Genomic DNA, 24,001 nt, shown 5'->3' on the forward strand with positions numbered 1-24,001 from the left:
TATTGTATTAGTTAAATAAAATAGATAAGCCTAGCCAGTAATCTATGTTGTTGTGCTTCCTAAAAATAAATAAAATAAATAAATAAAATGAAAGATAGGTTAGGTTACATATTATATCACACCTGTACGAAGAAAGTTATGAGTCCAAAGCATGTACCACATAACCTCAAATCGGTTATAATATAACTGTGAATGTGTGACATGCCCAAGTCGATTGTAACGGAATTAGAAAAATTAAAAGAAATTAAAAAATATGCCAAATATTCCCAACAACGCATTTCATTATAGAGATGATGAGCCTACAAAATTAACTTGGGCCCAGTGGTTCATGGTGGGTATATTGAACAGTATTTTAAAAACAATTAAAAATATTACAAAAAAACTCTTCAAAAAGGCTAATTTTAGATTTTTAAAAAATCAGAAAAATAATAAAGTGCCTTTGAATTTTTTTTTTGGACCTTATGGTAAATCAGAGACTGTTTTTCATATATTACAATTAAAATACTGCACTACAATATCTGCATTATATTTTGAATTAGAGCCGCGGATTTTACAATCGAATAACATACATTTTACTAAATTCGGGATTTTAAAATAAACGTCATTAAAAGAGAAAAATCTTAGTATTATATTATTAAGATAAAGTTATATAATATTATTGCATAGTATATTTTAAAATACGGTAACTTTAACGTCAAGTTCTCACAAAAAAATAAAACTAAACAATAATTTCGAATATTTTCTCAGACATATCACATATCACTTTGTTCAAGTTGAACATTTATAAAAATATCACCGCATATACTATTACGTCATTCGATAAAGTATAAATAATTGTATTATTATTTATTGCGATCGCGATTTCCATACATACACACTGTAATATATCTATGAAATTTTGTTATGAAGTCGCGAAATATTATAAAATAATATCATGGTTTGTGGCGTTTGTATACATATTTTGACAAAAGGAAAAGTAAAATCAAAAACTGCAGTTTTCGTCGAACAGATTAAATTTTTCTTTTTATTTTAGAGAATTATTATTGTATGATTCAAATATACGAGTATAACGTATACACTTGTGGAATTGCAACAGTTAAACCCTTCTCTTAAAATACGAACATTTTGTAGCTTTGTACAATAAATTATTATACATGTTATGCTGATAAGTTACGTGTACGAGGTGCATCGTCGTAGCTTTACGTGTGAGGTAAACGGAGGTCTAATCTTTTATATTTTAAATTTAACAACACTATAGATAGGCAACGACGCCAATACGTTCATTGCTCATTAATTTAATTTGGATTTGTCTCACTAGTGGCGCAGGAAAGCAGAAGACGAGTACCTAGATAATTATTTTCCACCTCTTCCTAAAACTGTGCACCACTACTCACTCGTGAGTCAAATCGAAATAAAAATAATGAGCGATAAATGATTGTATTGGCGTTTCCCATAGGCGCAAATTGAAGGGGGGCTAAGAGAACTAACTTTTTTTAGTTGTGTGGAATCAAAGCCCCACGCAAATTGATGTTAAAAATGTTAACCCTCCTCAAAAAAAATTATAATGGATTTGCGCCTATGGCATGGCCTATATAGGAAGTGCTATTAAATCTCTATATTATATCGATTATAATAGTAGATCATATAAATGTAATAGGTATCAGTTTTGTAAATAATTATAATTAATAAAAAGTACGTAATGCGTGGAACATAATATGGAACATAATATTAAAATTATATTTATTAATTCGTAAGTCATATTTACCTCGGTTATACCATGTAGAATGTCTTCAATGTAATATCTTCAAAGTCTACAAAAAACGATAATATTAAAAATTAAAATGAATCAAACACTTCAGACACGTATTTGATTATAATATAGGTATCACGATACAAATATAGGTAGGTACTTGACTGCGCGCGTACCGATATTAAATTATTATGCTTTATACTTATGTGGCTTGTATTATATAATAATATGTAAAGAATACCTACTCACACGCTTGCCTATATTATCATAATTTTATTATTTTTGTTGTTTTTGTTTTTGTCGTTATTTCTGTCGTTGTCCGATCATCAGAGAGCACAATCGCATATTTTTGTTTTTGTTTTTGTTTTTATTCTTCTGTTCGCAGTCCGATCACAATGATCTCGGAATACACGCAAATGGACTACATCGACGGCACCAAGGTGCCCGTGTGCCTGACCAAGGCGAACACGTTCTGGCCGATAGCGTTCTTCGTGGCCATCATCGGAGCGTTCTTCGTGGTACCGCTGTTCGTGCTGGTCGTCCTGTACACGGTGATCGCCGCGCACCTGATGGCCGACCCGGGCACCAGTTGCACGGACAGCGCGTGCAACCAGCGCGCCCGCCGGCAAGTGGTGCTCATGCTGGCTACCGTGGTTCTGTCCTTCTTCGTGTGCTTGCTCCCGTTCCGCGTGTTCACCATGTGGATCATCCTGGTGCCCGAGCACACGTTCCTGGACCTTGGCTTCAAGCACTACTACATCATACTGTACGCGTCCCGGATCATGGTCTACCTGAACTCGGCCGTCAACCCGATCCTGTACAACCTGATGTCCTCAAAGTTCCGACGCGGATTCTGCAAGCTCTGCCGGTCCCGGTGTGGCGGCGTCGACGACGGTTACGACGGCTACGACGGCGGCGGCTCGGGCGGTTGCGGCGTAGTCGGGTGTGGCGGACGCCGACGCAGACGACGCGGGCGCCGCCGGGACGTGTTCCGACTTCGACCCACCGGCACGCTCACCACGACGCTGTCTCGGTCGTGTAGTGGACCGCCGACGCGCGGCAGTAACGGAACCGGAAACGGCAACGGAACCGGAAACGGTTCGGTTCGGCGGCACGTCGACGTCACCGCCGCCACCAACACGGCCGCGGCAGTAGTCACTGCTCTGTTCGGCCGTCACCACGGCGTGAAGACGCGTCTGCAGGTCGACGACGATCATCTGAAGGAGAGTTTTGTATGACCGCCGCCGCCGCCGACAGCAGCTTTCCACAAACTATATACCTATTTTTATTAATTCGTATCGATTCTTAAATATTGTATTGAGAATATTATCTTTTTTTTAAAACCCTATCGAGTATTTTAAATTATTGTAAACGATAAGCTACCATATGTATCATAAGTAGGTATGTGATTGTACCACGATTTGAGGTAGGTAGTATATTGTGATTGCCCATCGACCCATGATGATAAGTTGCGGCCTGGCAGTCAAATTAAATAGACAGGAAAATAACACGTATTTCTCCCCACCACTCAGAAAACTCCCTGTGACACCTGTGATGGCACGGTTTAAGTTAAGCAATTATCGAAGATATTATTATCCCAGAGATAATGTCAACATAATACATTATATAATATCCATTTTGATAAGAACTTTCATACTATAGTAACTACAGTATACAGTGTTAGTGTGTTACTCACTCGTCGGTCCCGAGCCATATTTAGTGGTTCGATAAGCTCCTTATCACGAAAAATATAAATTTGTCAGAAATGGCTCACTTCCCGTCCTTGTCACACAATGGACCATCCGTAACGTGACGTGTCAAGCTTTTTGGTTTCAGTGCGTTGGACATCTCATCATCATTAGCCAATGGGCAACCAAACCATTTTTAAATCTATTATTATTATGTTTATATTATAAATTTACTTGTAATAATATTTAGTTATTGTCGTTGTAGCTCGGCCGCACGATTGTCTCGTCCCGACATCGAATCGCATCTCTAGTCGAATCGTCGTTATCGTATTATTATTATTATTTGTTATTAAATAGCATTTAGTCTTTTTGATTTTTTACTCGTTCGTTTTTATTTAATTTTAATAAGTGTACGACTTTACGCGGGGTTCATTGGACCGTTGCACACGCTACGTGTATTTATTTAGGTACTTATCTATATAATACGTTTCGAAATTTGACTAACGCCATTTTCGTGGACATTAAAACCGTTTTACTAAATCTCAAAATTACTGTCGTTATGATAATAATATATGTTACATACAAGTTCGCAATGTTAAAGTCGGAACCGTCGAGACTTAACGATTATAGGTACATACAAGCACGTAATGTCGCATTGTTGCGGTGCTCGTCGTTAGCTGAAAGTTTTATCCGATAACAAAATAATAAAAGTATAAAGGTCCAATCGCGGTGCTCGTTCGCCTGCCAAATCGGGAACGGTACAATATAAAGCGTAACCCCCCCCCCCCCCCCGGCTGTGTCCCTGTCTAAAAATACCCAAAGACATGCAGCAATAGAATATTATATTTAACGGCTAAGGGACATTTGAATAATTCTAATTTCAAAAAATCAACATTATGATTCGATTAAAGTCTAATGTTTGCGTTTTTTTTTATATAGTTGAAATAAATCAAAAATTCCACAAATATTATAATAACCCCGTGGATCTCTATATAATTTCATTAGACATTTTCGAAAATCGCGTTTCAATAGTTTCTCCTATATGATGACTCTTCTGGAAAAAGTCCACTCCCCGCATTCAATTTAAGTCTTACAATAGCCTATAAGTATATAACATATTTAAATGAATCTGTCGTAAGTGTATATATGTGCATGGTCGTTCAAACATATTTCTGCGAGTAAAAAATATATTATTATTATACATTTATACGCATCCTTTCGACGAACAATATTATTATATATTGTATTATATTCATAATGATATATTCAAAAAATGAAGAGAAAACTTGGTCTTAAACAATAATATAATATTATTATTATTATCATCATCATAATATTCCAAGCAGTATTTACGAATAAGCACGAAAATAAAATATATATAAACAGCCAGGCGCGGCCTTCGAACTCCTTCGCTATCGGTCGTAGAATTTTTTTTTTACTTTGATATTTCATAACCTAAATTTTTTGATTTATCGTGCGACAATAAGTACGACACGCGTGTCTGCCTCATATTATAATATATATATTTATATATATTATGTGTCCACGTATGGTAACTGCTGCTGCGTCCAAAAACTTTTCAGCACTTTCGATCTTCAAACGCACCGTAAAAATAATAACAACAACAATGATATATAAGTACGAAAGAAAATTTATGTATTCACTCGCCTGGAAAATTTCTTTCATGATAAACAATTTTTATTTTAAAGATTTTTTCGGATATAAATAATACTTTTCAATGTACGCTAAAATGTTTATACCATACATTTGCCAATGGTGGAAATCGGAAGCGATTCAATAGCTTTTAAATTTAAAAAAAATTATTGAACACGACCTTTTCTCTAAAATATTCATAAAAAGTACTATGCAATATTTCCTTAGTTATAGTGGTAGGTAAATATCTAGACTGGAAAAAAATGCCATCATTCAGATTCATAAAAATTACATCAACTACAATTTAAATAAATGCATTTTATTAGAGAGAAAATCGGGGGGGGGGGGGCGTGCATGCTTGAATAATCGACCTGATAATATCTAAATCGTATGAACCGAAGCATCACTACCGCCACCGGCTGAGCCCTATGCTGACAGTGTATAATAATATCGAACATCAGCTCCTGTCTTGGAGTGTTATACTAATTTTATTCCGCCGGCCGCAGTAACTCTATATAAATTCAATTAAAAGGCCATACCTATGTATAGCAGCAAATTATAATTTACATGTATACTATTACAACATCACTCGTCGTTATTTGTTATGCCAGCGGCGAGCACTTGTAAATTGTTTAATTATAATGAAACGCGTGCCGTTTTGTCTTCGCGCGTTTTAATAATTATTTGTTTCGCTTATCGCGTGTTTTTTACCTACCCGCACAAAGTCGAACACAAACACCCACCTCGTTTGCAAAACACGCACCGCACTCATAAAATATAATATGTATTATTACATATTATAAACCTAGCTATATAATAATAATATTGGGTAACTGCCCCTCTAAACGTCTAAACGTTCAACGATTGAAAACGCATTACGGTCGGTCATGCACATTTTTTTGCCTTCGTATAATATAATATAATATAAATAAATAAATTATAATAATCGTATTTTCGCGCGAAACTATTATTATATTACCCAAGTCCGTTCACTAAACGATGTCCGCGTACGACGTCTTCCCGTCAATCGATGAGACCGAAATATTATGCGACGGTCGCGTTTTGTGGGCCTACTCGACATTCCTATACAGCTAAATAGTAAATTATGTACATAATATAATATAATAAGCGAACGACGACTGGTCTTCCTCTCGCACACAATGTATTATACGATTGTAAGACGTACATTTGTTGATTTTATAGTAGGTAAATATTTTATATTTGTCCTTAAGGTGCGATTTCTGATAGTACGACAAACTTATCACTATGGCCCGGGTTTAAGTGATCTAAAAACTTTTTTTAAATGCTTTGAAAAATAACCAAATATTCCAAAAAAATATTCCTTTACAACACAATAACAATGCCCTTAAAATATGACTCGAATCTTTTTGATATAGGCACGCAAGCGATAATAAGTTGACGCCCGGCGGTTAAACTTTCAGCATTTTTATTACTTCTTTGATTCAATAATCAAGCTGACAATAATACAAAAACAAAATACCAACATTTGAAACACGCCAATAAATAAAATAATAGTATACTTGAAATAAACGCGATCGCGATGTAACTATTTAAGCATGGAAACGATATTTCTTGATATATGATTTCAATTTCATAATTTACACTAAAATCTTGTACAATGAATTAATAATTAAAATAACCCAAAAATGCTAAAAGATACTCAAAAAAATTTAAAAACGTAAACTAAAAGTTTCACTTTTGAAGTAGGTACCTATTTTTTACATTAAATAAACTATGAACTTGGGTATGCATTGTTGTATAGGACCCAAAAATAATGCGCATTGCATTGAAATCCGGGCCCTGCTTATCACTATAGGTACTGGAAAGACAACATTTCCACGTTGCAACATACCTAGACACCTGTTATTGTTTTTTTCGTCTTATCAAAACAATATTACTGTTAAAGCCGACATCGCGGGCGTAAATTGTGTGAAGCGAACGACTGCGCTATATCGTCGGTTGGTTTTCAGCGTCTAATATTATAAATCACAGACTTAACAAATATAAGACGTTTGAGCAATATAACAGTATAATATTGTATGACGTTAAAAAAATAAATTGCCCGTCGACTTTTCCTAGGAATACATTATGAAAAAAAAACACGAATCGATTTTGTTTGGAGATATTTAGCTGCTGTAGACGGGAAGATTGATGAATCTAAAATTCTAAAGTATATATATATATATGTTTTATTTAATTTTTCGATTTCATCGATATCAGCTGCAGGATTATTAGACCGATAGAACGATGACGGCCGTGGCCGATTAAGAATTTATTTTGAGTTTGAACTTCCAGTCGGTCCTTTACGTTCCCATTACGATTTACAGGTACAATCGCACGACCGTCGTAACAAATTATACAATATTATATTATATCGTCATACAGACGTACGTCACCGATAAAGTAGAGGTATTATTGTTATTAAAATATAATATGTATTTTCGATTCATCAGAAATCGCGAATTAACTCGACTAGTCACTAAGCAAGATTTCTATTATTTATTATTGTTATTATTATTATTATTACTTTACTTAAATATTATATAATATACACATTTTCGATATGTTACTGATTACCTATTATGTATTATACCGCCGCCACCCACCGTTTACTCCGATAATTACCTATGTATAATTATTATGCCTATAATATATTTTTATTTCTTACTTATAGGTACGCACTGTTACAATATTATTATTGTAAATACTCAATATTATATATTTATTGTTTTATTATATTATATTGTAATTATATAAGTACGACTATTTTTATTATTATAATTTTTTTTTTTTTTTTGTATACGATTTTTGTGCACAACGAGAATATAATAATATATTGTACCGTTTATACCTATTATAATTTATAACTATACTGTTAGGCGTAAGTGTATATTGTTTTAAATTGTGTAGCCGATACGTATTATTAACTTTATATATATTGGCAAAAATTTTAAAAGTTATAAAGTTATTATTGTATATTATGTTCGTAATTGTTATTTAATGTCACATTATTTATTTACAAGTCATTATTATTATTATTATTATTATTGAATATTACGCAAGTGCCTATATTATACTATATCCGTGCCTGCACACGTTTACCGCATCTGAGATTAAAATAAATCAAAATTATTATATTATTATACATACGAGCTATATAAACATAATATGTAAAAAAACGTGCTGCGTTCTTTTTATTATCACATATATTTAATAATAATATATTATGCCTGAATCACAATTCAACAAGTGGGTGAGGTTGTTTTCCGTAAAAAATTATAATAAGTTATACACGTCATGATAATAACGTATACTGCTGCTTAGTGGCACGACCATCACGATCGGGGGTTTGAGGGTTGTAATAACCCACTATAGTCACCACCCACACACAAAAATTAACCCTCGGTATACGCCACTGCTGCTGATAGTATCATGTCAACGATTTACCTCCTGCACACAGTCGACTCTCGAAGAGTCGAAGTTCAAGGAGGAAAAGAAAAACTCGAGTTAATAAAAATGTCGAGATATCAAAAACCAGTTAAGTGTTATAGCGTATGAAGGAGAATTTTTTATTAACCCGCGAGAATCTACTGTATTGTGTTATAGGGACGATTTTTGTTCATTATTTTTGGTCTACAGCGTTACGATAATTATTATTATTTTACACATAATAATATCTTATATTATACCTATCTATTATCGTGATATTTCATACGAAAAATCCGAAGATAAGGAGCGAGCGTGTAGTGCGTACTGCGTGTCTGTGTATTGGTACTTATATTATTATTTGTTATACTATACACAGTGATGCTAGTCCGTGTGCGAAATCTCACGGGAATTTGTTTTTGAGACGGAAATAGTGGTTGTTACATACATATATATAGGCTGATTTATATTAAGCAAATTATTTCAACAACTATACAGGATGCTCTTATACATTGGCGAATTCCACGAAACGTTTAATGCAACTTCGGTGACCCTTGCGAGTTGTGCGAGAGTGCTCTAGTATGTGAATATCTACCCGAGTCCTACTGAAACCTATGTATTACTAATTTAGTGACCGGCTATTGCAGAATTTATAAGATCAGCTAAGCTTGCGATCGAGAAAAAAATTGCGTATTTATTTGTTTTTTGTAATAGCAGGTACGGCTGCGCCGTGGCCGATATGATGAGTTCTCGCTTAGACACCATTACATACAATTGTACACTGCAGCGTACAGCGATACGGACATTCAGTTACCTATGCATAAGTCGCAGACACCTACCACAGGTCTTGGGTTTTCAAAAAGTTCAAGCCGCTCACCGACATTGTTTGGGTTACGGTTTTACGGTTATCAACAATTACAAATACTAGGTACCTACCTATTTTAGTCTGCAGTGTAGATGTAATTCTGTGGTTTTTATTCCTATCGTACCTACGTTTTCAATATTATAAGTATTGTACGTTTATAATAATGAAGCGTAGTACCTACATTGGGTTTAAAACAAAAAAAAATAGTTATAATTTTCAATATCTGCAAATTTTCAAAAAATAAAAAAACCCCCCCGAAACTTTTTTCTACGTACGACACCGACATGCAAGGTACACATTGTAATTTCTAAATTGTAAGACTGAGGGCCGTGACCCAATTTACCACATATTACGTACACGCGTATAGCTTTGAGATTATCAATTAGTTTATTATAAGACGACCACACGCATATTATTTAGATCTGTATGTGACCTACAAGCTGCACTCCCATTTAAAACAATTTTTTCAACAATATGATATATTTTATTTATTTTGTACTCACTCCACGTATACTTTTTAGTATCCTGCACACATGCGGTACATTTAGAATAATAGGTATCTACAATCGTTCTATATCGCACACATAGTATTTGCATTTCCGCACATTCCACAAGTACGTACCTACGGCATACACGCTATTTTATTGATATGATGATATAATATCATAATAATATACAGAAAGAGAAAGATAGAGGGAGAGAGAGACTGAGAGAGAATGACATATTTACTATATTATAATATTATATAGGTCAACGCACCGAAGATTCTAAAGCCGGAGAAGGATCTAAAAAAAATTATATAAAACGGTAGTATTTCATTATTATTATTATTATTTTTTTATTAATTATTTATTTACGTCTTCTATTAGCACTGTCATAACATAGGCTTTTTTTTTTTGTTATTCGAATATTAAAACGACTAGCTGCTTTGGCTAGAATATACTTGCGTACTTATATATATTATATTCTGCGGCGCTTTCGCAATGCGATCTGTGTTGTTGTCATATTATATTATATATATCATAATATATAGACATTCAAACAGTGGCGGATTTAGAATTTTCCCATGGAGGGGATGCACAACTTTTTACGTACATATAATGTAAACGTTTCGTATTATAATAATATGTGCACAAAAAATTGTAATCATTAAAGATTTCAGACAAAATGTAACTTTCTTGGCGAGCGTGCAGTTTTGCTTATCCCACGGGAGGATTCGGAAGAGATAATATGACCCTCATCCATACCACCCTCCGTAGGTCCGCCACTGCTTTCTGAGCTTATTACATATTTCGACTACGAAACAAACATTATATACTTGGCCTACGTGAATGTATTGTATGCGTTACGCCAAACTAATACCGTTTTGAAGACGTGCATGTCATAATTTATTATATATATATATATAATACTACGCGCGTTTTCATTGTGTAAAATATATTAATATCACACGAGTGTCCGAAACGGAAATATCACCAACTATAATATTATACGTTTAACGCCTACTATTAAGATGACATACCCGGTACACGTGTGAACCGTATCGATTTTCAAACGACCGTCGTACCTACAAAACACGAACGATTTACGCATTGTTTTCCGAACAATGTCAAACTTACTTTTATAACGCGGGATTGGCCGATGGTCGGAAAAATCGGTTCAAGAGTCACACGCGTCTACTGACGGTCTGCATTGTAATGTAGATTGTTTTGTTTCATACGGTCGATTGAATCGCGTTCTTCTCGGCTGTGTCTTTCTTTCGTGTACTAAGGTTGCAAATATTTCTTCTTTCGAGTCTCTACCTATAACCACGTCTATACGATATATTATAATATGTGTTCGTTTATATATAATATTATTATTTCACGCGGCAGCTGATACTATCATATTATCGCGGCTTGGGCAAGCTTTGATTATTATTATAATATATTATAGTGCGTCATATTACGAGCGAATGAAATATTGCAAAAGCGACACGATTAAGAGTCATATTATTATTATTATTATTATTATATTACAACAAAATGTACTATATTGTAATATAATTAACGCTTAAATTACGTTATTATTATTTCATAGGCTGCATATAAATATATATAAACGCTTTTGTATATTGTGTTGTTGTTTATTATTATTATTATTTTTTTTGTACTCGTAAATTGGCTCATCGGTTTTCCGGAGGCGATCGCTTAGCGCCGTTCATGTATTGCCCTGTTGCGGTTCTCATATTATTGTTTATATATTGTTTATCACATTATATTACGCGGGCCATAGTATGCGTTTTATATCGTTATTCGACATTAAGACATAATATACTAAAGTCGGCAATAAATTAAAATATAATAGATCACGATTCACGATAACCATATAATAATAATAATATTATTAATATAATCGATGGCGTTTTCCGTATGTAATAAATACCTATACGTAACGAGTATATAAATTATTATACACATTATAATATACAAGCTGCGGAAAAAAAATACCATTGCTAAATTGGCAAGTGCTGTACACATCGGTGTTGTTTTCGTTTTCGCGTAAATAACTGCCGTTAAAATAATAAAAAGTGCAGCTCGTGTTTAAAATAATATAGTGATGTGTACTCGTCTTTTGTACTGTTTTTGTGACGTCCGTATCATTTGAGACGTCTAAACGACAATTGTATATAATGACGCAATCGTCGTTAGACAAAAAATACTTTTCAAGTATAACAATTATATATGTATGACATGGTCGCGTACTCGAGTTATGCCTTCGCCCTGATGGACGGATAACCTGCAGATAGGTGACATTATTATCGAGAGCAAACCAAAACAATAAAACATAGTATTATATCGATTTAATAATTTGACTTTGAGTTGCCACAACTACATAACGTATATTTAAATGTGTATACCTACTACATACAAATAAAAAAAAATACAACTGAGGGTGGTTTTTGCAGTCGACATATTTTGATCGAGTTTATGCTTGTATGGGTGTGGAGGGGGATTAGTAAATTAAACAGACAAACAGTATCTAATCTTTGAAATATTTTATAAAAATATATTAGTTTAAATTAAAAAAACTCCTCCTTATTTTTTACGACTGTACACTAGAATTGTTTTGGTTTACAATTATAGACACTGGCTAATCGGAAAATGTCACAGTGTCTCGACCGTCCGGTCCATCCTGGGACTGGCGTTTATAAAAATAAGAGTACATCGAAATTCTTGAGATGATATTCTTGTAAGCATATACGTGTGGTGACATTTCAAAACGTACTATTTCCAAAATTGACAAAATTGAGTTATACATGGATTCTTATGTAAAAATGGACGAGGAATCGAATAGCGTGGTCAAATTGAACCAAAACGTACTATTTCCTTTGTTGAAATCAATTTTAAACTCATAAATGACGCAAAACGCATCATTTCCAAAGGCAACATTTTTCCAAATGCACTATTTTCAAAATTATGTCAAAACTTAGTATTTCCCATGTTAAATAGCTTGTTCATTTGACAAATTGACGCAAAACGTACCAATTTCTCAAATTGTACAAAACGTACTATTTCCCATAGTATGAAGATATAGGGAATATATAATTGAGGTAAATACATAGCGTTCTATTTCCACTGGTAATTAAAAATAGAAAACCGTGATTTCTCAAAAAAAAGTGTAAAATGGAAATAGTACGTTTTGAAATGTCACACCTTACCTGCTTAGAGTATTTATCCCTTTCGACCATTGACACATAATAATAATTTCTTTGACCGAACCATATGGTAAGTTTACGGCCGTGTCATATATATATATACATACTATAACTTTACTGTCGTATTGCTAAAATTGCCGCATCATGTGCGATCAAAACGGTTTTGGGTTCTTCTCGCTTGTTGTCGTTATAATATATTATTCTTTATATTATTAAAACATTATATTTTACCATACATTTCATACTTCCATAATATATGTCTAGTTGTCTACATATTACATATTATAATATTAATACATTTCGTCTTGTTTTGCAAAGAAGCTCTCCGGGAGACTGCCGCTGCAGGTACTTTAAATTTTGGAAGTGCTTAATACTATATTATACTATATCGTAAATAATATTCACGTCTTATAGTCGAACGACTCTACGTCGCTCGATCGTTTCGACGTAAATAAACATTGTATATTATTTTATAATAATTATTGTTGTCGGCGGCGGCGGCTGTCACTCGGAGTTTATAGATTGCCTGCAACAATATCGTGCTGCAATAATATTTTTACGATAATACATACCAATTTCCGCGGTCGTTGATAAAGTGTGCTCAGCCCGATGTATAGGTTAAGACCTAACTGTTGAGTAACGACGGATCTTGCAGGAACATTCACATTTTTACGATCATAATATATTTTACGGGATTTAAACAGACGTCGTGTACGACATAAAGATACATAATATTATTCATTATTTGGCCTGCCGTATACCTATACTTAATATATTGTTATAAATTTATTTTGCCAAGTTTTTTTTTTTGCGCTGACGCAATCAATATAGGTAGGTACATCTTTATGCAGACATTAAACACATATGTCGGTAAAATACATACAAGCTGTTCGAAAAAAATTTAATATTAAAAAACAAAAGAAAAACACATATACATGGTGGTAGTTCCAACGATTTCTTCTCAATCGTTTTTTTTTTTACTTCTTGGATATAAAATATGTCCGTATCAAACACAAATGTGAATTATCATGTTATTACTATTGTGTATTACTATATTTCGTAGTTTCGTCAAAATATTATATGCATAAAGTAGGAATAGACGCCCATATATTTTTGTATCGCTCCGGGCCCCAAATTACATAAATCAAGATCATCTGGACGAAGGAATCGTGCTTGTACGAAATCGGGCCCAGGGTGACGATAACACGCAGCCAGCGTGACACACTTCTTTATAATATTATATAATATAATATATTGAACCCGCCAAATAATATTAGGTTTAACGCGATCGAGATTGGTATGTATTATCGTTATCTGCTGCAAATATATATACGTAAATATTTATTATATTATATACATGCACAACAGGTCCATAAGCCTACCCTCGCTCTTAAGCTGCGTTTCAATTATACAGAGAGTAAATCTGTTAAATTTAAATAAAATAATTTTGTCCAGTGGCCTCGAATTGAAAATGGGGTTTTCGGAATGAGTGAGAGAATTCTGAAATACACATTTTTTTACGAAATACAACTTTTTAGTAATTTTATTGTGCACGTGCGCATAATAGAATATGAAACAAAGCGTACACAAGCGTTTTTGTTTATTTACATCAAAGCGTATTTCCAAAACTATATTTATGGTTGGACCGAATTTATTTAAGCGATTTGGACCTTTTAAGTTTTAAGCATATGATTCTAAACTCAAAATTGACAAGTTACAAATTTTGACGAGGTTATGTTTTAATGATAATGTGTGGATATGATTATCCAAATTTCAAAGCGATTTGGTGTATTTTTATTCTGACTTTATGCAGTGGATTTTGGTTTAAGAAATAGTTAAGAAATCAAAATACTTAGAAAAATCCAATCTATCCAATTCAGTGTTGAAAATACATGTAGCAATATTATAGATAAAATTAAATTTGTATTGTGCGTGCACTCAATGAAAGGACAAAACACCTAAAAATCATCAAAAAATGTGTATTTCCGTATTCCCAAACTTCTCCTGAAAACTCCATTTAACTCTGGATATCACTGGATAGAAATATTGTGTTTTACGTTTAAAAGGACACACGCGCACTGTATAGTGTATAGTGTATACGATGCCGATCGGTTCTTTTAACGCACTGCAATACTCAAATTTTTTCGATCTACCATTTTTGTAACTAAATACGTACCTAATTCTTTATATCGACATATCACCGATCAATAACATAATGAACGTACGCTCCCCAAACACAATTTTTTTGACAAAATTGTTACTCCGACGGTGCTGTAAACTATGTAGCTTAGTTTTGAAGTTCGATCGGAAATCCTTCCACTACCAAATTCACTAAAAGTAAAATTTGTATTAAATAAGTCATCAACAGGTATGTCGACAACACCTAAGTTCGAAAAAAGTAACATTTTCCAAATTTTTTTTGTATCAACGTATAGAACGTCATTTAACTAAATAGTATAGCACAGTTTGGGGCCTCAAAATAAGCTCCCTCCTTTTAAAAATCCAAGTAACATAAACACCGTTTTAAAAACTGTTTTCAATCTCTTTCCTAGTTAGAATGAACATTTATGAAAACTTTTTTTGGCAACATTGTTATTCGACGGTACGTAAACTATCTAGCTTGGGTTTGAAGTTCGCTCGGAAATCCTTCCACCTCAAAATTCACTAAAATTAAAATTTTTACTAAAAAATCCATCAACAGGTATATGTCGCCAATACCTTATTTGAATAAAGTAACATATTTCAAATTTTTTTTCGTATCATAGAATAGATTGCCATTTAAATAAAATATAGTATAACGTGGTTTGAGGCTTCAAAATAAGTTCCTTCCTTTTAAAAATCTAAGTAACATAAACATCGTTTTAAAAACTGTATTCAATCCCTTTCCTATTTAGAACATCGTGACGAAGGGGTAATGGCATGAAGAGAGAGGCATGACGGCCACCTTTGAGTTTCTAAAGGGTAGTGAGCTGATAGGTAATTGCCAACGGGTAATTATTTAGTATTTTAGTATTTACTATGACAGGTTATTAAAAACACGACAGTAAATGCCTTTATCTGGTTTTCAATGAGTGCCGAGTGGGTGGGTGAAATATTAGCCTTGCCCTGAACAATTTCAAGTTCACCGCCCCACTTCCAAATACTATGACGATCGGCGAGTTAAAAACGTTCAGACTATTTTACTTTTTTCCATTTTGGAATTATATTTATTGCTCCAGGACCCAGGTTTTTTTGAGATATCTAGACCGGTAAAACTTGAAATCTATAATTGAAAAATGAGTGCAGTGCGTTAAAATAATTACTGCTCAACGAGCATATTATATAAAACACAATAAAACGTATTACGTCACTATATAATGTGTATTATCCATAAAAACGTCCAAATATAATACAGCAAAACCTCCCCTGATGGACATCTCTGAATAGCTGACAAAATCCCAGCGACCGGAGTGTCCGGTATTTAGAGGTTTCACTGCATCATAAACTATAATATAACATTGTATAATATAGTATGTCGTCTGATGCAGCTTAAAATAACCCCATTCAGACGGCAATATAATGTTACGCAGTGACACCCAAATATTATGACATTGCTGCAAGACATGATGTGCATTGTATATTATGTGCACTGCTGCAGCTTTTACGACATTTTATACGACACAATATACTAATCATTGACGCGCACGCGCGCGTGCCACGTCGGTCGTGGGCGCGCGCACGTGTGTTTTTTCTTCGTGTTCGCAGCCCGATGCTCAGACTGCCCGACTACCACTGGGAAGAGTACGTGGACGGTACGCTGGTGCCGGTGTGCCGTACCGAGGCGTTCACCGTGTGGCCGGTGCTGTTCTTCGTCGGCACAATATCGGTGTTCTTCGTGGTGCCACTGTTCGTGTTGTCCATACTGTACGTGATCATCGCTCGGCACCTGATGGCCAACCCGGGAACGGTGGCGCCGAACACCAACCGCGCGGCGCTCCGGTACCGCCGGCAAGTGGTGCTCATGCTGGGCACCGTGGTCGTGTCCTTCTTCATGTGCTTGCTGCCGTTTCGGGCGCTCATCTTGTGGATCATTCTGGCGCCGCCCAACTACAACATCATGGAGATGCTCGGCGTCAAGAACTTCTACTTGCTGCTGTTCTTCAGCCGGATTATGCTGTACATCAACTCGGCACTCAACCCCATCCTGTACAACCTGATGTCGTCCAAGTTCCGGGACGGGTTCCGGCGGCTGTGTGGCCTGCGCCGCGGCCCGTGGGCCAACCGACATTTGGGCCGCAAGGGCACGGTGACCACGACGTCGGCGCACGCGGGCGGCTCGGCCACCGGCGGCACCACCACCACCACCGCCTCGTCAAGCGTCAAGAGCGACGGGGGTGGCAGCGACCGGAGGACGTCGGCGGCCACGGCCAACATTTACGCCCGGATGAAGCGTAACGGCGTCACCGTCGTATCGGGGGTCGAGCCTAGCAGCCGGACGTCTGGCGGTGGCCGGCACATCATCAAGCGGTTGAACATCACCACGGCGGGCATACTGAAACTCCATCAGCCGCATGAGAGTTACGTCTGATGATCGTTCATCGAATCGTCGTTATAATAAATAGATCAATTGCTTATTAAATATTTGTTGTGATAAATATATAAATATTGTGTGTGTGTGTGTGTGTGTGTATGTGTGCGTAAGTATGTGTTTTTATGTGTAGGTGTGTGTGTATGTTTATCATATTATGCCGTTGTTGTGATCGAAACATGGGCGGAAATCTGGTAAAATTATTAAGGGGTGGGGAGGGATGATAACAACTAACAACTTACAATAACTACCTATAAAAAAAAAGTCTCTTTTAACGATGTTAAAATGTCATAATAAATAATATTAAAAACTTCAAAATTTTCATTTAAACACTCCGATACGTAAAGTCCGATCACAACAGCCTTGGTCAAGTTAGGTTTGGATCAGCACTGATATATCATAAGTGTTATAGAACACTATAAGGTGTGGTCGTGATTCGCGTTTACACAATTTCTATCAAAATTATTTAAATATTCAGTCACACCTATTATTTTTATTAAACATTTACCGATTTACCACAGTTTTCTATGTTGGAAAGATTCGTAGATCTAAAATATCAAAATTATTTTTCCAGTTGTTTTAAATTTGACCAGGACGACTTTTAGGGAAATACTATGCCATACAAGCAACCATCCCGCCACCACTGATTTCCGCCAATGAATCGAGATCGAATAGTTTTTGTGGTGTTTTAACGGATGTTAGATATGCATTTAAATACGATTGTTACTGGACCAATCTATATAGATATATTATATAGAGAGTTCACGCTTCGGGTCCAATGTTTGTTATCTCATATAATATATATATACAGGAAATTAATAGTTGAGAGCAGAAAAAAATGTCATCTCAATATATACAATAACAATATTGTCCTTAGCCTATATCAATTCGATTTATATATTCTAAAAATAACTATATACAACTATAAATGATATATAATAATTCTTAAATATTATCACGATTTCTATGTAGAAACCTCCTGTTGATCGCAGATCGATAGATCATAGACAGTACGAAACAGGTGTCTGTCGATTTCCATAGTTAGTTTCACAGTTTTTGCTTAATATGTGCTTCTATTTATACTAGCTCGTTCATGATGACCGCAGAATATTGTCATCGACTTTTTATGTGAAATACTCTCCGCGGATATCGCATAGTATTTATCTAGAAAGGGACTCGTTTGCAGTCGTAATTATTCTTATATTCCTTACTAGACGATTGACATAATAATTATATAGGTAATGCATGCACCTACGAAATACTGCCGCCTGAAATTCCGTCCGTTTCTGTTGTATCGTCGGATGGAATAATCGTTGTTGTATATACAGTAGTAATAATATTACTTACCAGTTACCTACCTACTCGAATAATAATCATATCGACCACGTGTCGACACATATACCTACCATTAATATCCACGTGGTTGTCGCGGTCACTCCGACTCCGGTCACACAAATGTGTTGACGTGAACCTATATTATAACCTAACGAGTTACGATACCGGAACAACCGATATTAAAATCGGTAATATAGATGTAAATATATAATATAATATACCTACCTAATTCATAGTGAGTCATATTATACTATAACGACGACGCGTTGTTCGTTATTGTCCCCGCCAAACCCTATTTCGTGGTTATCGTCCCCCGCAAATTTTACGCCACATATCACGCAGTTACATATCTCCGGTCGATTTTTTCCTTTCGATGATTTCTATCCATTTTTATTAATTTTTATCTATAATACTATATTATTATAACACACGGCTATTTATAATATTTTTAATGTAATATACTAATATTATGCAATATGTATGCAATATGTATACACTATACGAACCTTCCGGGCCTCTGCGTTCCGCGCTGCCACCGGCACAGATTATACGCGTCCTCCTTCAACAATAATAATATTACGAAAAGTACATATATGTATAATGCAAGAAAGTATTTAGGGAGAATGGTTAAGAAACATCCCCTTGCAGTTAAGTTAAAAAAAAAATGTCATATCTAAATTATAATATTCCACTTATAGACCTTCATGATTTTTGTAGAGATCGTCGTCAAACACAAATTGTCAATATTTTGTTTGTTAAAGATGACAATATTTGTAATATTTCTCCTCATATGCGTGCCCCATATAATGTATATTCGATTCAATATATAACAATATAACGACAAAATATTTCCTAGTTGTTACCTATATGTCTAACATAGATAGATAGTAGATACTGTAGATAAGTACATGATATAGGTACTATATTGCATAACATTTTGGTGTGGGCCGAGTTTTTTTCACCACAATATACGTCTGGGTGATAATTTTTTTTCTGTTTCCGTGCACCACAATATTCACAACCAATACAATATTATTATACTTTGCTATTTATACGATAAAATACGAAATATAATACGTTTAAGTGGCATTTCGGATATTATAATAATTTTTAATTGATTATTTTTTTACGATGTTTATTATTACATTATATTATGGGTGGTCGTGATTCAGAACAATTGGGGCCTATAATAGGTTCGAAATACAGAATACTTCGAAAAGTTTTCAAACGACATGGTATTAACTATTATTGTTCGAAATTTATATTCACTCGAATGGTCTTGCAAGGAATAGGACCATTTAATATACCATTTAATAAGTTATTATAAAACATCTAGGTGATTTGTACACATGCAGTAGTCGTTCAAGAACTTTCGAAATGAATACATTTTTACAGAAAAATTACTATTGACTTTGAAATTTTATTTTATCAAAAAAAAATGCAATACTAATTATTAATATTCAAATTATTTAACATTTTGTATTATTATTTTTCGATTCTCGACCTGTTTTGTTTCCCCGTTTGATAATATTATACCCTAATACGAATATTTTTGTACGAAAGAAAAATACGGGAAAACCGTACACCGTAAAGAATGACATTCCAAAAACAATAATAATTAGTCCCATGCTAGAAAAACTCGATAAATACCAATAAAACTATAATTGTGGTGAGAAATATAATACAATATATTGTATTTTGTAAAAGTCTGAATTTTTGATGAGTCTGTGTACAATAATAATATTATATCAATTTATCGGCGCACGCACGCTTTTATCATAAGACGTTAAATTGTATTTAAACGGATTATTTTGTATATTTATATATCGGTATTAAACAAAAAAAAAAAATTCCCAAAACGATTAGCGTTTTGTATTCTAATATTATACTCTCGACCTGGGCGCATCCAAGTCAATTAATCTATCTAATGTAATATATATTTATGTTTTACATTCACGTGCACGCTAAAGTACGCGTATTGCGTACATGGTCCCTTTGTACCAAGTGCAGTTGGACGAAAAACGCTATGATTAAAGCATACCGTATAACAGTTACCTACGCATTCTGTGATTACAGTTTATAAGGATCGAATAAGGAGTTTATTGTGCGCAGTGAATTTCCCACACAGTTTTTTGAAAGCATAATATTACCTACTATAATAGCCATCAAATTTCTGACCATGGATTCCTAATATACTGATGGCTAATAGAGGATAAGGTAACATAAGGTATTGGTCAGTCAGAAATAAAATTTAAACTAGGTGCCTAGGTGAGTACCTCCTTTTTTTTACTCAAAAATCATTTCACCGACTAAGAACTTCGAGTTTTAGTATTATAATGTAGTTTTTACTGATTTTTTGATTTTTCGGGAGAATAGTGTTTTTTCCAAAAAAACCGTTTAACAGGAAAGTTTAAACTCTACCAACATTTTTCAAATTTACCTTAGTTTTTTTCATGTTTTTTTTTCATAATAATGTTCACTTGCGCGTGTTTATGTGTGCGCGAGTGTTTGTGTGTTTGTATTTGTGTGTTTGTGTTTGTGTGGATGTGTGTGTGTGTGTGTGTGTGTGTGTGTGTGTGTGTGTGTGTAGTGACCACCGGTGCTTTTAAAAAAATTATATAATAAAAAATATTACGTTACCTAGAAATAACATATTATAAATTTATAACAATATATCATAATATTATTATTATAATATAACTACATATTATATAGTGTCCCTCCCCTGTTTGTTCGGTTTCACACACCGTTTCTCCCTCCCTCGGCCCCGCGTGGCTCTTCGTTTGTATACCTATCTAATATAATATATACTATATAATATTATGAACCCTAGACAATTTTTAAGTACCTATATATTATTATATTATGTATGTTTTAAACTGTATAATATTATTGTAATGTTATCCTAAATACTAAATGTTTTAGACTGTAGTATACTAGTTGTACCTACCTATACCAAAACTCAACTATGTAATATTATCATTACGTTTTTATAGTTCCTTTGTGTGTGTGTGTCTGTGTTTGTGTGTGTGAGTATGTGTGTGTGTGTGTGTGTTATGATTAATCGACATTTCATATTATTATATAATAATGTGTACCTATAAAGGTACCTATTATATTATCATATTATATACCTATTTATGTACGTCTTAATATGCAATCGGTGCGCAGGTATACCTATACCTAATGGGAATAAGTCAATTTTGGCGGTTTGTCGATTATATCGCTCATACGCTACGCTGTAGAAAACTGACAGATGCCTGGTGACCAACCTACCTAAAGTTTTACTTCGTTAGTTTTTATCGCCGAAAAATGCATTATTGTTGTATTGTGTCTTGTCTTAAGTTAGCCATAAAACCATAATCCGTATAACAGCCATTCAAGAAACGAAACGTTTCCTCGTTTTCTGAAAACTAGTAATTCTTGACTTATCCCCTAGTGCCCGTAAGTATTCGTTCGTGTCCAATGTTCATTCATAATTTTTCACATGTTTTACACCGAAAGTGCTCCTCTCGACCAATTTTACCGTGTAACATTACGGGGAAATTACACAGTCTCTAACAGTACAGTTTTATTACTCAGACTAATAATATATTTTACCTTGTACCTACTGCGTCCACATCGTTTCCATACGTTTTTATATTCGATGTTTCTGATTTTATTTTCAACGTTTAGTTTACTATAGACACGCTGTATTGGATTTGCTGCTAATTGATATAGGTGTAGGCACATAATATTTTCAAATGTATTAAAAATATCAATAACATATTTTATTTTTGTAACATAATAAATAATTTTAGTACTTATACCTACCTATATGCATAGAAACATATTTAAAAAAAATTAAAAGTTTACACACGGAAAATATTTTTGTGTGACAAACGAAATTACGGTCAGAAACCATGTAATTTATTTTCCTGTTATGGTACACGGTGAAATCAGGGTTCTTGAGAGGAGCGTTTTCTCGTCAAATACGATGTGGCGATTTCCGCAATGAAAAATTCAAACAATCTGTCAACCAACAAAATAGTAGGTATACAGCATTTCAACATTCCCACTATCTATTCCTTTTTATCCGCGCACCGACCAATAACATAATATATATATATGAATGTACCTATAATTTATATATAATATAATAGGTATGTATATATTTATAATGTATACGTATATAATATATTAATATATATATATTATCTACAGGGTAATTCTCCAATAAATCTCATTACTCATCCTCTTTTTCGTCACTGATACGGCATATTGAAAACAATTTTTTTGGGATCTTTAAACAAATCGAAAACCATATTTTCCAATTCTTGGAATTTTTTCTAATACGTACCTACTTCCTTAAAGAGTGTCCTGTGGAGATACAAACTTCTATTTTTCAAACGAGAACCCCCGTTTTTTACAGTAAATTGTTTGGTGGATAATTTTTCTGAAAATGTTTAGGTATGTATCAAAATCTAAATTTAAATAAGTGATTTTTGAGTTCACTTTTTGTACTAAAGATAATAAGTCCATGATAATGGGTCTGGAAGATATAGGGGTTATGGTGGGTTAAAAACTGTAGTAATTAATATCAACATTTAAAATGTAAAAAATGGTCCAAGTATTTTAAACACCATAGATTTAATATTACATCTATTTTATATTTTTGCAAAACCATTTTTAAGGACTATTATAGGTATCCTAAATAATATAAACTATAAACATTTTAAATTTCAACAACTAAAAAATTACACGTTCAGATTTTTAATTGGGTACATAACAATTTTTAAAATATTTTCTGTTAAATAATTTTAAACAAAAAGGGGGATTCTCATTTGGCCTACAAAAGTTTATATCGCCACAGGACACTAATTAAGTAATACAAAAATACGTCGAGAATTTTAAAATGGGGGTGAACATGCTTGGTGAATCACACTGTATAAATATTATATAATATTAAACGCATATGTGATAACGACAAAACATATGACAATATTATAATATATGTATA

At 33.9% G+C, this 24,001-nt stretch overlaps 1 protein-coding gene across 3 annotated transcripts in view; it reads left to right on the top strand.

Moving 5' to 3' along the window:
* LOC100169111 (ecdysis triggering hormone receptor subtype-A) overlaps positions 1 to 20,937 on the top strand; it is a 226,680-nt gene extending 205,743 nt beyond the window's left edge. Inside the window, exon 4 of one of the 3 annotated variants that reach the window (XM_016805592.2) lies at positions 16,845 to 20,937. In XM_016805592.2, coding sequence (XP_016661081.1) covers positions 16,845 to 17,667 — 823 coding nt within the window. In that variant the 3' untranslated portion in view covers positions 17,668 to 20,937. Of the gene's footprint in view, positions 1 to 2,135; positions 6,585 to 16,844 lie in introns of those variants that run through there. The other 2 variants (XM_016805591.2, NM_001319962.1) reach the window with 2 other exon arrangements.
* The last annotated feature ends 3,064 nt before the right edge of the window (positions 20,938 to 24,001 follow it).

This window comes from Acyrthosiphon pisum, chromosome A2 (assembly GCF_005508785.2).
Source record: "Acyrthosiphon pisum isolate AL4f chromosome A2, pea_aphid_22Mar2018_4r6ur, whole genome shotgun sequence".
Taxonomy (NCBI): Eukaryota; Metazoa; Arthropoda; class Insecta; order Hemiptera; family Aphididae; genus Acyrthosiphon; species Acyrthosiphon pisum.